Source organism: Haliotis rubra, unplaced genomic scaffold, assembly GCF_003918875.1.
Source record: "Haliotis rubra isolate DU_JTF1 unplaced genomic scaffold, ASM391887v1 Scf393, whole genome shotgun sequence".
Lineage (NCBI taxonomy): Eukaryota > Metazoa > Mollusca > Gastropoda > Lepetellida > Haliotidae > Haliotis > Haliotis rubra.
In genome coordinates this window covers 462,750-480,825 of record NW_025767072.1, presented here as the reverse complement: position 1 = coordinate 480,825, position 18,076 = coordinate 462,750, and the positions used below count along the sequence as shown (strand labels likewise).

Genomic DNA, 18,076 nt, shown 5'->3' with positions numbered 1-18,076 from the left:
GATGTAGCTGATGTACTAGGATTATTGACATGGGCAGGGTGTAGATGACGTACTAGGATTATTGACATGGGCAGGGTGTAGCTGATGTACTAGGATTATTGACATAGACAGGGTGTAGATGACGTACTAGGATTATTGACATGGGCAGGATGTAGCTGATGTACTAGGATTATTGACATGGGCAGGGTGTAGATGACGTACTAGGATTATTGACATGGGCAGGGTGTAGATGAGGTACTAGGATTATTGACATGGGCAGGATGTAGCTGATGTACTAGGATTATTGACATGGGCAGGGTGTAGATGACGTACTAGGATTATTGACGTGGGCAGGATGTAGATGAGGTACTAGGATTATTGACATGGGCAAGATGTAGCTGATGTACTAGGATTATTGACATGGGCAGGGTGTAGATGACGTACTAGGATTATTGACATGGGCAGGGTGTAGATGACGTACTAGGATTATTGACATGGGCAGGATGTAGATGATGTACTAGGATTATTGACATGGGCAGGATGTAGATGATGTACTAGGATTATTGACATGGGCAGGGTGTAGATGATGTACTAGGATTATTGACATGGGCAGGGTGTAGATGACGTACTAGGATTATTGACATGGGCAGGGTGTAGATGACGTACTAGGATTATTGACATGGGCAAGATGTAGCTGATGTACTAGGATTATTGACATGGGCAGGGTGTAGATGACGTACTAGGATTATTGACATGGGCAGGGATGTAGATGATGTACTAGGATTATTGACATGGGCAGGATGTAGATGATGTACACTAGGATTATTGACATGGGCAGGGGTGTAGATGACGTACTAGGATTATTGACATGGGCAGGAGCAAAATTAATGTAGATGATGTACTAGGATTATTGACATGGGCAGGGTGTAGATGACGTACTAGGATTATTGACATGGGCAGGGTGTAGATGATGTACTAGGATTATTGACATGGGCAGGGTGTAGATGACGTACTAGGATTATTGACATGGGCAGGATGTAGCTGATGTACTAGGATTATTGACATGGGCAGGGTGTAGATGACGTACTAGGATTATTGACATGGGCAGGATGTAGCTGATGTACTAGGATTATTGACATGGGCAGGGTGTAGATGACGTACTAGGATTATTGACATGGGCAGGGTGTAGCTGATGTACTAGGATTATTGACATGGGCAGGATGTAGATGATGTACTAGGATTATTGACATGGGCAGGGTGTAGATGACGTACTAGGATTATTGACATGGGCAGGATGTAGATGATGTACTAGGATTATTGACATGGGCAGGGTGTAGATGACGTACTAGGATTATTGACATGGGCAGGGTGTAGATGACGTACTAGGATTATTGACATGGGCAGGATGTAGATGATGTACTAGGATTATTGACATGGAGCAGGGTGTAGATGAGATGACGTACTAGGATTATTGACATGGGCAGGATGTAGCTGATGTACTAGGATTATTGACATGGGCAGGATGTAGATGAGCCTAGGATTATTGACATGGGCAGGATGTAGCTGATGTACTAGGATTATTGACATGGGCAGGGTGTAGATGAGGTACTAGGATTATTGACATGGGCAGGATGTAGCTGATGTACTAGGATTATTGACATGGGCAGGGTGTAGATGATGTACTAGGATTATTGACATGGGCAGGGTGTAGATGATGTACTAGGATTATTGACATGGGCAGGATGTAGATGACGTACTAGGATTATTGACATGGGCAGGGTGTAGATGACGTACTAGGATTATTGACATGGGCAGGGTGTAGATGAGGTACTAGGATTATTGACATGGGCAGGATGTAGCTGATGTACTAGGATTATTGACATGGGCAGGGTGTAGATGACGTACTAGGATTATTGACATGGGCAGGATGTAGATGATGTACTAGGATTATTGACATGGGCAGGATGTAGATGATGTACTAGGATTATTGACATGGGCAGGGTGTAGATGATGTACTAGGATTATTGACATGGGTAGGGTGTAGATGACGTACTAGGATTATTGACATGGGCAGGGTGTAGATGACGTACTAGGATTATTGACATGGGCAGGATGTAGCTGATGTACTAGGATTATTGACATGGGCAGGGTGTAGATGACGTACTAGGATTATTGACATGGGCAGGATGTAGCTGATGTACTAGGATTATTGACATGGGCAGGATGTAGATGATGTACTAGGATTATTGACATGGGCAGGATGTAGATGATGTACTAGGATTATTGACATGGGCAGGATGTAGATGATGTACTAGGATTATTGACATGGGCAGGGTGTAGATGACGTACTAGGATTATTGACATGGGCAGGATGTAGCTGATGTACTAGGATTATTGACATGGGCAGGGTGTAGATGATGTACTAGGATTATTGACATGGGCAGGGTGGATGAGCTGATGTACTAGGATTATTGACATGGGCAGGGTGTAGATGACGTACTAGGATTATTGACATGGGCAGGATGTAGATGATGTACTAGGATTATTGACATGGGCAGGGTGTAGATGACGTACTAGGATTATTGACATGGGCAGGATGTAGCTGATGTACTAGGATTATTGACATGGGCAGGGTGTAGATGACGTACTAGGATTATTGACATGGGCAGGGTGTAGATGACGTGTACTAGGATTATTGACATGGGCAGGGTGTAGATGATGTACTAGGATTATTGACATGGGCAGGGTGTAGATGATGTACTAGGATTATTGACATGGGCAGGGTGTAGATGACGTACTAGGATTATTGACATGGGCAGGGTGTAGATGACGTACTAGGATTATTGACATGGGCAGGATGTAGCTGATGTACTAGGATTATTGACATGGGCAGGGTGTAGATGACGTACTAGGATTATTGACATGGGCAGGGTGTAGATGATGTACTAGGATTATTGACATGGGCAGGGTGTAGATGATGTACTAGGATTATTGACATGGGCAGGATGTAGATGATGTACTAGGATTATTGACATGGGCAGGATGTAGATGACGTACTAGGATTATTGACATGGGCAGGGTGTAGATGAGGTACTAGGATTATTGACATGGGCAGGATGTAGTAGCTGATGTACTAGGATTATTGACATGGGCAGGGTGTAGATGATGTACTAGGATTATTGACTAGGATTATTGACATAGGATTATTGACAGGGTGTAGATGATGTACTAGGATTATTGACATGGGCAGGGTGTAGATGAGGTACTAGGATTATTGACATGGGCAGGATGTAGCTGATGTACTAGGATTATTGACATGGGCAGGGTGTAGATGACGTACTAGGATTATTGACATGGGCAGGATGTAGCTGATGTACTAGGATTATTGACATGGGCAGGGTGTAGCTGATGTACTAGGATTATTGACATGGGCAGGGTGTAGATGACGTACTAGGATTATTGACATGGGCAGGATGTAGATGATGTACTAGGATTATTGACATGGGCAGGGTGTAGATGACGTACTAGGATTATTGACATGGGCAGGGTGTAGATGAGGTACTAGGATTATTGACATGGGCAGGATGTAGATGATGTACTAGGATTATTGACATGGGCAGGGTGTAGCTGATGTACTAGGATTATTGACATGGGCAGGGTGTAGCTGATGTACTAGGATTATTGACATGGGCAGGATGTAGATGATGTACTAGGATTATTGACATGGGCAGGGTGTAGATGACGTACTAGGATTATTGACATGGGCAGGATGTAGATGACGTACTAGGATTATTGACATGGGCAGGATGTAGCTGATGTACTAGGATTATTGACATGGGCAGGTGTAGATGACGTACTAGGATTATTGACATGGGCAGGGTGTAGATGACGTACTAGGATTATTGACATGGACATGGGCAGGTGTAGATGATAGTACTAGGATTATTGACATGGGCAGGATGTAGCTGATGTACTAGGATTATTGACATGGGCAGGGTGTAGATGACGTACTAGGATTATTGACATGGGCAGGATGTAGCTGATGTACTAGGATTATTGACATGGGTAGGGTGTAGATGACGTACTAGGATTATTGACATGGGCAGGATGTAGATGATGTACTAGGATTATTGACATGGGCAGGGTGTAGATGATGTACTAGGATTATTGACATGGGCAGGATGTAGCTGATGTACTAGGATTATTGACATGGGCAGGGTGTAGATGACGTACTAGGATTATTGACATGGGTAGGGTGTAGATGACGTACTAGGATTATTGACATGGGCAGGATGTAGATGAGGTAATAGGATTATTGACATGGGCAGAATGTAGATGATGTACTAGGATTATTGACATGGGCAGGATGTAGATGATGTACTAGGATTATTGACATGGGCAGGGTGTAGATGAGGTACTAGGATTATTGACATGGGCAGGATGTAGTAGATGACGTACTAGGATTATTGACATGGGCAGGGTGTAGATGATGTACTAGGATTATTGACATGGGCAGGGTGTAGATGACGTACTAGGATTATTGACATGGGCAGGGTGTAGATGACGTACTAGGATTATTGACATGGGCAAGGATGTAGCTGATGTACTAGGATTATTGACATGGGCAGGGTGTAGATGACGTACTAGGATTATTGACATGGGCAGGATGTAGATGATGTACTAGGATTATTGACATGGGCAGGATGTAGCTGATGTACTAGGATTATTGACATGGGCAGGGTGTAGATGATGTAGATGACGTTGACTAGGATTATTGACATGGGCAGATTGTAGCTGATGTACTAGGATTATTGACATGGGTAGGGTGTAGATGACGTACTAGGATTGTTGACATGGGCAGGGTGTAGATGAGGTAATAGGATTATTGACATGGGCATGGATGTACCTGATGTACTAGGATTATTGACATGGGTAGGGTGTAGATGACGTACTAGGATTATTGACATGGGCAGGGTGTAGATGAGGAACTAGGATTATTAACATGGGTAGGGTGTAGATGAGGTACTAGGATTATTGACAGGGTGTAGCTGATGGACTGGGATTATTGACATGGGCAGGATGTAGCTGACGTACTAGGATTATTTACATGGGCTGGGGCGACGATGTAGCTGATGTACTCGGATTATTGACATGGGCAGGATGTAGCTGATGTACTCGGATTATTGACATGGGCAGGGTGTCGTTGAGCTGATGTACTAGGATTATTGACATAGGGCAGATGGTGTAGATGACATGTACTAGATGATTTTCATTGACATTTGCCGGCAGGATGTAGAGATGTTGTGTTTTGTAAATACATGCTCATATTACAATAACGGATTATTGACATAGCAATTACTGTCCGTTTGAGACAAAATGATAGCTTGATCTACTAGGATTCAAACCAAGCGTGACAACAAAACAACATACCAACTCTAGAAAAAGCAGATGCACGTTCAAAATGTCGGAGACGTGAAAAGTCTATGATTTCTTCAAGGATGAAAATGACAGGGGGTGACCTTGTATGCAATTACTAAGTACATACAGCACCCTGTCTGTGCAGCTGGGCTACGTGTCATCTCGCCAGCTCAAAGAATTGTTGAGAACCCGTTAACGCACGTGCATCTCGCTTTTCGCGCTGTTCCTTTAGTTGCCCCTGCGCCCTTGTAACAAACTTGGAAAACGCACAAATAAATTATGACAGTTTCTCAAACAACTTTTTTATTTTAAAGACTCAAATTATGCAATTTTTTTCTAGAGTTGGTCTTTTGTTTTTGTTGCAGTCTGTGTTGGTTTGATTCTTTTATGTCTATTTGTTTTTGTGTTAGTTTGCAATTAATAGGTATCATTTTGTCTCAAACGGACTGTACATAATATGACAGACAGAACTCAGGTGCACGAACTATAAATCAATGTGTTTTGTTTATTGTGTATAACCTGATAGGTGTTAAGTTAAATTATCCAGCCTCATGTAAGAATGTCGAGTTTTGATTGGTTCACGTGACTCTGATAAAATACCATGTACACCCGTCCCGATCCGCGATCAGGGAGTACAAAAGTCATATTATCCCGCCACGCCTCGGTGACCACGCAAAGTGAGAAAATAACGTGCGCTGCATTGAGGTCAATCGATCAGCTGTTGTCAACATGGCATAAACAACTCAACCGGCAATATTTTCAAATTGCAACATTCAAAATGTTAACATTGTGTTTCAAAAATGAAGGGTTTTAAAAAACTGAACACTCCCTTCGATTGAACTTTGACTCGTGACCGTGACCCGTAATCTGTGAACCGTGGCACCTCATATTTTGAATAAATGGTTAGATCAAATTGTTATCTCCATTGTGTCTCGGGAAATACGGGGTTTTATCAATTGCATGTGGTCAATGATTGAAGTTGTATATTGCATATTATCATTAGCAGACAGGCAGGCAGACACATAGGTGTCAATAAAACAGACATTGAGTTTTGTCTGTGACAGAGGCATATCTATATCAGAGTCAGAAATTCTGATGACGTTGCTGTTAAGTATCGGACTGAGAAAGTGACTCTGTAAGAAGAACATGTCGTGAAATAGTCAAATGACATTATGTAAACAGTTAAATCGGTAATTTACTGTCATAACATATAAAAGGCTCGCGCCTGTGAAATATAAACAAATCATTAGAAAAAGAGCTCACATCAAAGCCTACTCCGAGTACTCACCGCCAGTGAAGGTTTTCCGTCTTGAAATTTCCAAAAGTGCTTTTATGTGACACATAGCTTTTTAACAAAAGTGCTTCTATGCAACGAGTAGATTATTTACTTTTTTTGTGTACACAACCAAGATTAGGCTACTCCTGCTCACAACCTTATAATCCCGGCATGCCGGTTCTAGCCGCGGAACCGATTCACTGCGCATGCGCTATGTGCGCAGCACAGCACAGCTGTTGAAACCACTTTCACCCCAGCTGGGTTGAATTTAGTGAATCGTTTGAACTCCGATTTTGCGGGATTTTTTAATCGCGGGATTTTTCAACTTTATAAGTTGAATTTGCATTTTTGATAATTTGTTACTGTTAGTCCATACCGAAAGGTATCAGAATCTGAAACGTTGTGCTTTGCGTTGCATGTAAGCTTTAAGAATACGACCCGTGAAGGTCCGGGTTAGAATTGATCTTCAGCAACCCATGCTTGTAAGAGGAGACTAACGGGATCAGGTGGTCAGGCTTGCTGACTGGGTTGACCCATGTCATCGTATCCCAATAGCGTAGCTCGATGTTCATGCTGTTGATCCCTGGCTTGTCTGTTCCAGACTCGATTATTTACAGACCGCCGCTATATAGCTGGAATATTGCTGACTGCGGCGTAAAACAAAACTCACTCACTCACTTTAAGAATGTCAAGGTCTTCTTCATCGGGTCAAAGTACACACATCTGCTGGTTTTGTTTGTTCATCCGCCGCTATCAGTAATGTTCTAGCTATATGGCGGCAATCTAAATAATCAAGTCTGCACCAGACATCCAATGATTAACATCATGATCATCGATCTATGCAAATGGAATTCAATGACATATGCAAGCCTGACCACCCAATCACAATAATGGCCTCTTTCGACAATATGGGTGGCTGAAGATCAACTGTAACCCGTATCTCCATGCGTATTTGCTAGTTGGGCATCATAAATGTAAAATATAAAATTGCATAATGTTTCCCTAACTAAATATGAAACACTGATGAAATGACGAGAAACAAACGAGTGCCATATTTACAGCAAGAACACGACGTATTTCCATTTCACCTCGTATTGTGATGTAAGTCAGTTTATTCAAAAACAGAAATGCTCTTAGTGTGTTCAAAATAGCATGAGTTTCTTTTGAACTAGTTCAAGAATACTATGATGCCAAAAGTAATCATTAATTTAAATATCATAACCGTGTATATACAATAGTGTCACATTTTGATATCAAAGTTTACATTCTCCTCAGATATGGACGAGTCTCACAACAGCCTAGTTGAAGAGCCACCAAAATCGAAGGTAGGATCATTGTCGCGTTGTAAGTGTTGAAAGTGGAAATTATCCTTGAAAGTAAATATTGTTGGTTCGACAACCTGCAGACTTGTGAATCATGTCTGTTTCTAGGAGGCGCTGAGAGGTGGCAACAGTGCAAGTGAAGAACGGAACTTGAGAGCTGCAGAGACTCAAATATGTAAGTTGGTAGCTTGACATATGGACAACGTTGCTGGAAATACATCAACATCTAATTTGCATAGTCACGTGACATACATACACTCACTCTGAACCAAAAACAGTGTTGTGAATCTATGAATGGATAAGGGTTCAAACGGGATATTACAAAGTATTACTGAAAACATCTGTTCCAGTTTTCGATTCGATCATGTATTGTGACAATGGTCAGTAAGTTTACTAGTGTGGTAACCTTGGGAGGGGAGACCTAACCTGAATAGTGACACCAGATGTCAAACAGGTTCACTTTATGCAGCCACATGCCTCAAAGTCTCTACCCATTATCAGTAGATGTGTTTGTCTTATAAAACTATACGAAGTTTGTGGTTGTGTTGGTGGAATCTCAGACATACCATTGTGGCAGATGCCAGTAACAGTGCGTCTCACTCTGATTCAGTTTATATGGGAACCTCCTTCAGGGCTTGCAGACATGGCAGAACAAGAGGAGATGTTGTCGACCTTAGAGAAGGTACATTTATACCAATGTCGACTCATTGAAAGTACATCCACATATTCAGTATAACATTCTTTATATCTAATGATTAATTGTCACATTGTTTCAGTATATAACCGACGGATAGATAATAGTTTGATAATGAATAACATCTATCGACGTTTAACTATGAATGGTTTGAATGATTGCTTTGTTTATTTTAAGGAACAAGACCTCCAAAACGACACCTTCATTCACTGTACTCTGGTATGTTCTACCATACATAAGTGCCCGGGTAAAACATCTCTAACTTGTTACCACAGATGGTTGGTGTTTGAGGAGTGGGTAAAACATCACCCAAACATTAATTGATGTTGCATGATTGATGAAACACATATCCTAACGCACTTGACAAAATCGTGATCTTACGCTGAATTCGTTACAATGTATTTGGCATTGGTATGTATAGTAAGAGCATCATAATATCATTAAGGTATGCCGTGCGAGTGAAGCAGAAATGTTTACACTTATGCGTAGATATGGTGTTGTTTTCAATAGTGTGACACAATTTGGGGTGTCTCGTATTTTATTGTCCTTATATCCTTATTGATGCAATATTCGCTATCGCACAATTTTGCCATCGCACAATACTTTGACAACATGTGATGTACAAACGCCCTTTCATCGTACAAATATATCTAAAATGGCACATGCACTTCACGAACGCCTAGGTCATGTAAGATACCTTGTAATTACAGCTCTTCCTCATGAGTGGCTCACCAAAATGCACTACCTGCAACTACACCAGGATGTCCTGTCCCTGTACGACATAGAGCTGTCAGAGGCAATCAAAGTGAGTCTGCGTTCATATTTGGTGACCAAGATTAGAGAAGCTGTTTGTGTCTGTCAGTCTGTTACCAAGTATTGAGAACCCCATGAGCCGATCTTTCTGCTATAAAAAAGCTACAAAACCAATCTATAATAAGAAACGACGCCAGGTGCTGATACAGTGAACCGTTAACATGTGTGTATTTTATATACGTGACATTCAAGAGCAGGAGCTTGGTTGTATCCAGTTAAATATAGAACTCACCTCTGTGATTAATCTGGAAAGCTGAACATTTCTTTCTCTCTATTATACTGTCATGACGCATATGCCAGCAGCTAACTCACTTATATTCACGATGAAAACACTCATGTTAAATATGAAACACATTGGTAATTGATTGATATACACGAAGTAAACAAAAGTGGCAAACTCCTTTCTACATCAACAATAAACCTCTGAAAGTGTGAGCGTTTCCTGGGCACTCCTGTTAACACCTCTAACAAACACATGGAATCGGTAGTCAATTGTTCACCTGTAAAACACATAAATGTATGCTACAAGTTAAAATAGTGAATAGTACCTATCAAAAATGATTATGTAAATATGGCTGATAATAGTACTAATCAAAATAATTGATCTCACACAATAGTGATTTTGGATGCATAGCTTACAAGATCTACCCCATAGTGATTACCGGTATGTATACAAATATAAGTATCATTACATAATCCACACGATATACAGATATTGAAAGGGTCAAGGGCAGTAGTGCCTATGCATGCAGTTGACTCCAATCTAACGGTTGTTGGCATTGCAGACAATGTTCATTAATAATTAAGTGCATATATTTGGTGTGTATTTGAAATAATTGCAGGAAATTGTGAGACCTCGACCTTTCCACAAAGAGACGGCTAAGCCAGATATTTCTTCAGGTAAAACTCATCATAGCCTATTTCTCATCCATTTCGTGAGTGAGTTGAGTTATAAAGCGACCTTGAACAGTATATCAGTTACACTATGTCAGTTGGATGAGGAGGCAGTGATGCAGGGGCAAATGTTTGTTTTCGTTAAAATTGTCACAGTTCATGACATTGTGTTTTAGCAATCATTAGATGTCAGGAATGTATTGTTAATGTAAGGTTACTGGGATGGAACTGTTTTGATGCTTTTGGAGTAAACTGTAATCTTGAATCTTCGAAATAGTTAAAGACTAATCCATATGGATGTAGCATTGAAGATTATGGAAGGTATTTAGTAATCACAAATTACATCAAGACCAGCAGTTGTGCGATGATCATTATTTGGTAAAGATTTAACGTGAATGGCCACAATGGAGTGTGGTGGTGTTGTCAAAAATTGATATATTCAGTTTGTTTATAAATGTATTTGTTTTCCTATGGGTAGTATATCACAATGTTGATAATTATCAAGGATGATCAAGATTCCACTGTACCTTTCAGAAGTTGGCAACCACGAGCGACCTTCGACGAGGAGAAGTCAGATTTTCAAGCTTCGGCTATTTCAGCAGGGGTTGCTGAAGGAAAGAGACATGCTTGACATCATAGGAAATGTAAGTATATAATGTATTTGTTATCCAGTGTGACTCGCCGCTAAGGCATCATCAATGCCTTTCTTTAAGGGCAAGTTTACACGAAATTGGACATTTTTTGTCTTGCACTTTTCTTTGCATAAAAAGTGTTCATCAAGTTGTTTCATAGCCAAAGCAGTACAAATATCACAAGTTACTAATCTATTTTTGGCATTATGTCAATTCATATTTTGAACAGTTATGAGCAGTTCTATGTCCAAAATAAGCAGGTCATGGTTTACGTTCCTTGCAATATGACGTCACAGGTCCCAAACTGATACACGAATGACTTCACTAGACCTTATTAGACCGATTTTACGTGGCGTACAGTCGTGTGGTTCTTTTGTTTTATTGTGATGTGTATTTCTGTTCTTGTTGTTTTATCAAATCACCAATGATCATTCGTCCTCGATAGCCAGGTGTATTCCAATGGTTTGCTACATTCAACACAATATATTATAGTTTTCGTCAGCGTGACGCCATGACTGACACAAACTCACGTACAACGTCGATGGTACTTCTCATTTCTAACTATTTCAGTTGGTCCCAATGAAAACAGAAAGGAAATAACAACATTCAGATTGTCAGAATGATTCCGATCACTTACATTCCACATTTAAGCATAAACGTAGTAGTCCATTGCATTATGTATTTTCGTTAAGTGAGATGGAGATTAGCAACAGTATACATATTCGTAAACCACTCACTACATTTAATGTAAAAAACAATGTTTCCAGTTGTTCCCATCATCCCAGTGGCAGCCATCTTAGATTTCAACATGGCGGCCACATTCAATAATGTGTCACCCTTTTTTTCACCTTTAAGTGCTATTCTGTTTCTGTTTTCACAATATATTTGCAAAATATATGCTGTTAAGGATTACAAGTATCCAAGACACAGTTACTGTGTATACATGCAGGGAAAATATGTTGTTATGTACCAAATTGAGATAGTATATGTTTCATAGCAGCTACTTATGATATATATATCTATACACTGAACTCCCAGACACCTCTATACTGCCATACTTATATTTTGCTCTGTGTGGGAAAACAAGAATATATGAATGTTATGATAACCACATTAGCTATTAAAACTCAATTAAACTGCTAACGTGTTGATCAGTGGTGTAAGTGACGTAAGAAATGGTTGAAGATGAATGTCCACAATGTCACAGAAGTTAGAGGTTAATGTCTGTCCCCAGATGTTGCAATCTTCAGACATCAAAGCACCACATACACAACATCCTTTACAGCAATTCATCAATACCATCGTGATTTCCATTTCAGACATGTAATCATTCTCCAATCGAAAAGTTGTAATAAATAATGAAAGTAAATATCTACAATGTCACCAAAAGGAGAGGTCTTTCCACAAGTATTCACACTCATCATTTATATAAAGGAACTGTTTCCTCCACTTGAGACTCGTCATTCTCACATTGATTACTGCATTGACATTCAGTACATAGTAAGTCTTTTGGTTTGCATGTACATCGTTGAGTTGAACAATCTGTCTTGCACTGGCATCGAACTATCTCAGGAATAGCCTGGGCAACTGCAAGAACATCTGTGGTGACTTGCCTAAGCTTAGCATCCTTATCCTTATGAAACCTGTATCTCATTGGGTCGAAGAAGACTTGTTTGAAAACAGGAACTTGAGCCTGCATCTGAACTTTGTGAATGTGCTGTCTCAAGGCACCAAGTGTTGGAGAGAGCCTGTCACTTTCAGTCATATGCTAGCAAAAGAGATACCGTTTCATACACTCGCAGAACCGTCTGCGTTTCATACACTCGCAGAACCCGCTGCGACTGATGGCGAGTGAGTGCGAATGAGGGAGATCGTTTCGGCGAGTATGGCGAGCTTCCTAAGACCAAACGACGATCTCAGTGCGAGTGTGCGCGAGTGAATGCGACCGAGAGGCAAAAATCGGTCGCAGTGGATTCGCAAGCTCGGTGTAACGGTGGTATAACTGTAGGAGGCAACTGTGTCATCTTCTAAAGAAGAACCGTCAACTACAGCAGTCCTATGCACTGTGCAGTCACTTTGGTCAAGTTGAGGGGCCATTGATCACTGAAAAATTCATTTTTACCCAGTTCCTCAAGACAGCTGATGAGTTTCGACTTTTCTGTACATTGCAACAACATGCCATCCATGGAAAAGAATGCTTTTGGTGTCATGTTTCAGATCAATATCGCGACTTGATTTGGCTAAAATCATCATCTTTCAGGTCCACAACCTTGTCTCTAAGTTTCACTGTTTGTTTCTTGCTGTCAGACATCTAGAACGTGTTATTTTCCTTCTTCACTGGAGGCAGACTGTTCCATTAATCCTTTCTGCGACATATTCTTGCTTCATGATGCTCCTTGACTTCAGCTGCTTCAAAAACAAACTGACTTTTGAACTCGTTTACTAGGCGTGAAAACTCAGGTGCTGCCAAAAAAGAACGCTGTCTAGCATTTCCATTCCGTGATATGCCAACGAGACCAGAGTGTACCTTCATTAGTCTGTTGAGTTGTTCACATGCATGATTAGCTCCAATGGAAAAAAGGGATACGCTTCTTTGAGACAGATATTTCCAGTAGCCAGGTGATTCCATGTGCATGGACCATTTGACCTCAGTGCATGCATATCTGCTAAGTACGTGGGCCACAGTCGTTTGTATTTGATCCGAATCCACAGCAAAACAGAGTTTGCCCAGTTCTTAACCAGCCTCTAGATGCAACACAGCCACTCCAGTCACTGTCTTGCATGTAGACAGTAAAGAATTGTATGCAGCCCAGGCTGGAATCATGCTAGCTTCTCTCTCTTCCCTCGACATTCTGGACATCACTGATGTTACTATCCGTCCAAAGTGTGTAAGGTAATAGCCTTTTGAAATACCATTTCTACTGAAGTGCAATTTTGTTGATGAGGAAGCTGCTCGTTTCGCCTAGTGGTTGCAGGAGTTGTATGATTCCCTGGGAGTTGAGATTCACAATACGATGTGCCGTTGAGATTGACATCCAACGATCGAGGGAAAATATACCAGCGCCTTGAGCATGCACTAGTGCGTGGATATGTGCGCTATATAAATATCCAATAATAATTTTAAAAAACCAAAACAACTGAGATGTAGTTTTCAAGTCTGGATTTCTGCAGGGGATCAGCTTTGTATGAACGGGAGTAACTGTACGATCGTGGCCTTCCTGAATGTCAAGGGGTTGTGATGTCAGTTCTCCTGAGGCATTAGCCTTCTGGTAGACAGCAGTCACAGTCACATGTCCCGCTCTCTTCCCATCAGGAGTGTGATGATAAGATTCCAATCTTGGTTGTTATACAAGAGGGAGTTTGATTTTCTCACCGGTAGCATTTTGACAGAATATGCACATGTTGTTATGATGGTTCTGCCTCACCTGAAAATAAAAATATAATTCATTTATTTTTTATATAAATCAAAAAGAATTAGTTATTCTCAAATAATCATCTTGCAAACTTCCTTTACAAAATTGCAGAATTCAAGAAAAATGTGAAGCAATTATAGTCAAATCACTACATTATAATCAATTGCAAGCCAAAACTCTTATAGGAGTTCTGTAACAAATCAGTACAAAAAAACATTTAAAAAAATATAAATTGTAATCATTAAAGCATACAATAACAATATTTAAGTAAATTAAACTATAAACCAATTTGCAAAGGTTAAATATTTGCAATTTTGTTCATCACAGGACCCTTAAAGAACACTGTTATTGTTTGTTGTAATGAAAGTATCATCTGTGACTGCATCATAACACATTAGCGGCCCTTTAAGGGAGGATTCTTACGACCCAAACAATGATTCCTGCATTATGTTGATATATTATATATTGCCAGAGATGTGGACTGAATAAATATGCTTGATATATAATATCGTCAGAATAGCTTTAAGAACACATGAAATACACATCAAGTATAGATTATGTGCATAGAAGCACTAAGACCAAACACTCTGGGTTTTTCTCAGTTATTTCAGCAGATATCTAACATTCTATCTATATGAAAACATGTCAAATACTATGAAAATATCAATCAATTTACTACCAAATGGCACAGGAAATCACAAATGCATCTAAAAAGTCAAAACAATGCTGAGGAGGCAAGTGGTCTCATGTAGTAGATTTAATTAAAGTTATTTAAAAGTATTTTCAATCCAAATATATAGAGAGATGTGTCAACACTTAAAATATTGTTATGCTGACCTTCAAGACATGCTTGATATCCTCTGGGTGCAGTCCTTCTGACACAAAATTGTCTTCAAATCATACTGTCACTTTGACTTCATACAAACATGTAGGACAGGGTTACAATGGGGCACAACTCATATCAGCAGTAATCTCCTACAACTAACTATGCTTCCATAATTGGGAAGGAACTTGAAACATTGTTTTTTGTAGAAAATAAAGCCTAGGTAGTGTAAAAAAAACACAGAAACAAATCTCCAATTTTTTAACGAATAAAAAAGTGAATATAATGCAATGGACTATTGCTTGAATCAACGAAAATCCCCTTTCTAATAACCCCTATCATTGAACACGCCATTTTGTGAAAGTCGCTTGCCGAAAGTGATGTTATACGTACCTTAACATTGTACATATTTATCATATTCGATTGAGGTGAGATTTATGAATGAAAGCACACACGATCAATATATTCTGCTGCTCACATTTTCAGTTGTGATGCTTCTTTCACATTTAACATACTTTAGTATGAATATATTTTGGTTTGGGACTACACAAGAAACCGGTCTCAATCAATTGGCACCAATTACTGTACATAAAATCACACATTGGATAGCCCTGGCCTGTTTAGCTCGGAAAACAAAGGCCCCATAAGGGCATAACATTCCAGCACTTATATTGAGCATTCTTCTTTCAATGTGAGAAAATGAGCGTGTATTTTCAAGTATTAATAGTAACTTATTAAAAAATGCCGTTTTGTTTCACACAAGAAAAAAAAAGTGTTTTATCGTGAACACTTCCCCTTTAAGGCTTTAGGCATATCTATCATCGGCCGGTACTTCTTCAGTGCAGTGTCACACACCTTAAGCTTTATGCGTGTCTATCATCGGCTGGATGTTCTGCAATGCAGTATCACACAAGAAAACCAGTGTTTTAATCGTGTACACGTCCCCTCTAAGGTTTCAGTTATGTCTATTGCTGGTTATTGAACAAGGTGGCCCACCCATTAGGCGTCATGCATGGCTTTTGTTACATATTTAGTAATTCAGCAATGCAGTGTAGTTCACAACGAGTCCTCATCTCTCGCCGCTGGTTTAGTAATTTATCTATTCCGTCTGATGTTTGTTGTTGTATCTGTGTTGTTGCTTGCACGATTGAATCAGGAGCGTTTTATGTTCTCTGTCTTCTTTCTGAACGATATGTGAATTCCATTCAGTTCAATCTTCTCTGTGTACTTGCCTGATAACTCTGTCCTCGGTTTAGTCATGGGAGAATTTTTTGCGTTAAAGATTTGTTGTAAACATTGTATTGTTCTGCCAGTGTGATTAAAACTCTTTAATGTACCCGTATATAAAATGTGTTGAAGATAGACATGTGCTATTGTCACTATCTTCATTTTGTATGTGTGAGATGTGTATCGAACTCACTGTCGTTTGACGTCATGTAGGTTTTGTTGGTTTCAATGAGCCCCAAAATAGTGAATTGGTTCAACCTTCCTCTGGAACAGATTTGAGTTGTTTCTCAAACGAAATATGACATATATGACAATGACATATAGCTGCATCAGTTTTACTTGTATGGCAAATGGACTTGTGGTATATATGTGTGTCAGAGAGAACATGGACTTGTTATAAAACAGTTCATGTAAAATGTTAAGATGAGTTCGCCAATAAACATTGCATTTAGGATGTTTAATAATGTAAGGCCACGTTGTACAAATAAATCTTTAGGATTACTTTATCTGTGTGCACAGCTACATATTTAACACTAAACTCACCTCTGTCACCTTCTGTGTACAGATGATTGTGGATGATGAAAATCACGTCGCCTCTTTACAAGGTAGGTGCTACTTGACGATATTCGTGAATGCTGATTGTAGCTAATGCTTGTTCTGCTCAATGCGTGTAACGAGCGTCTGATGATATATTGTCTTCAAATATAACATAGTCATAATGATTGACTCAGCCATGTCAGCATGTACAACAGTGTAATACATTCTGATTGATCCACCACTAAATTGACCCTAGTATTCTGTTCCGACCATCCTCTCTACAGGTAGTGAAAAGACAGTAATGTATTCTGATGTTTTCAACTATGAATAAGCCTGTGTATTGGGCTGGACCATCAGATTGTGTGAAGGCAGTAATGTTTTTAAATTGTTTCAGCTCTGAAAGGGCCAGTGTATTTTGTTGGGCCTTCCTCTCTACAGATTGTGTGTAAGTAATAACACCTGACCACAAGCAATCAAGTTTGTCAGTTATACCAATGTTTCCAAAATATAACTATGTTTTTCCAAAATTAACTGAGGTTATGATTTGATGTCAATCTCTAAAAACGTATTACTGTGGTAGTACAATTCAAAGACAGTATAACACAATATCAGTGATTATGGCAATAAAGAGAGATATAGCAAACATGTTCAGTTTCACAAATAGGAATAGTATCCAAGGTAAGAATCATCTCCACACAATTGCTGGATATCTTGTAACTTATCTATGAAAGGAATGTAGTATGAGAAGGAAGAGCTAATTTCCATTATATACCTAAAAAACATATTTAAGATCTTTCCATAATGCTCTGCACGTCACTGGAGAGGCCTAGAGGGTTGTAGGAAATTCCAGATCTCTGTCTAAATATTGCACAAGTATAAATATAGCAAACACTGCCCATCAGGGAATATCACTATTACACTTGGAACATTGTCAAGCAAATAATATCACATAACAACAATCAAAATGCAAACAGTACATCTTCGCAAATTGCTTAAGTCAGTACGTCATCGCTACACATTGTACTGTACCAAGCGCCACTGACCACCC

The 18,076-nt window shown here is 39.7% G+C and overlaps 1 protein-coding gene across 1 annotated transcript in view; it reads left to right on the top strand.

The window, feature by feature from the left end:
* The window catches only part of LOC124286843 (mRNA export factor GLE1-like), a 135,109-nt gene extending 124,124 nt beyond the window's left edge, over positions 1-10,985 (top strand). The window contains exons 17-21 of the mRNA XM_046723285.1: positions 8,628-8,677; positions 8,867-8,908; positions 9,400-9,494; positions 10,345-10,402; positions 10,931-10,985. Of these exons, the coding sequence (XP_046579241.1) occupies positions 8,628-8,677; positions 8,867-8,908; positions 9,400-9,474 (167 nt within the window). The 3' untranslated portion in view covers positions 9,475-9,494; positions 10,345-10,402; positions 10,931-10,985. The remainder of the gene's footprint in view (positions 1-8,627; positions 8,678-8,866; positions 8,909-9,399; positions 9,495-10,344; positions 10,403-10,930) is intronic.
* Positions 10,986-18,076: the final 7,091 nt, after the last annotated feature.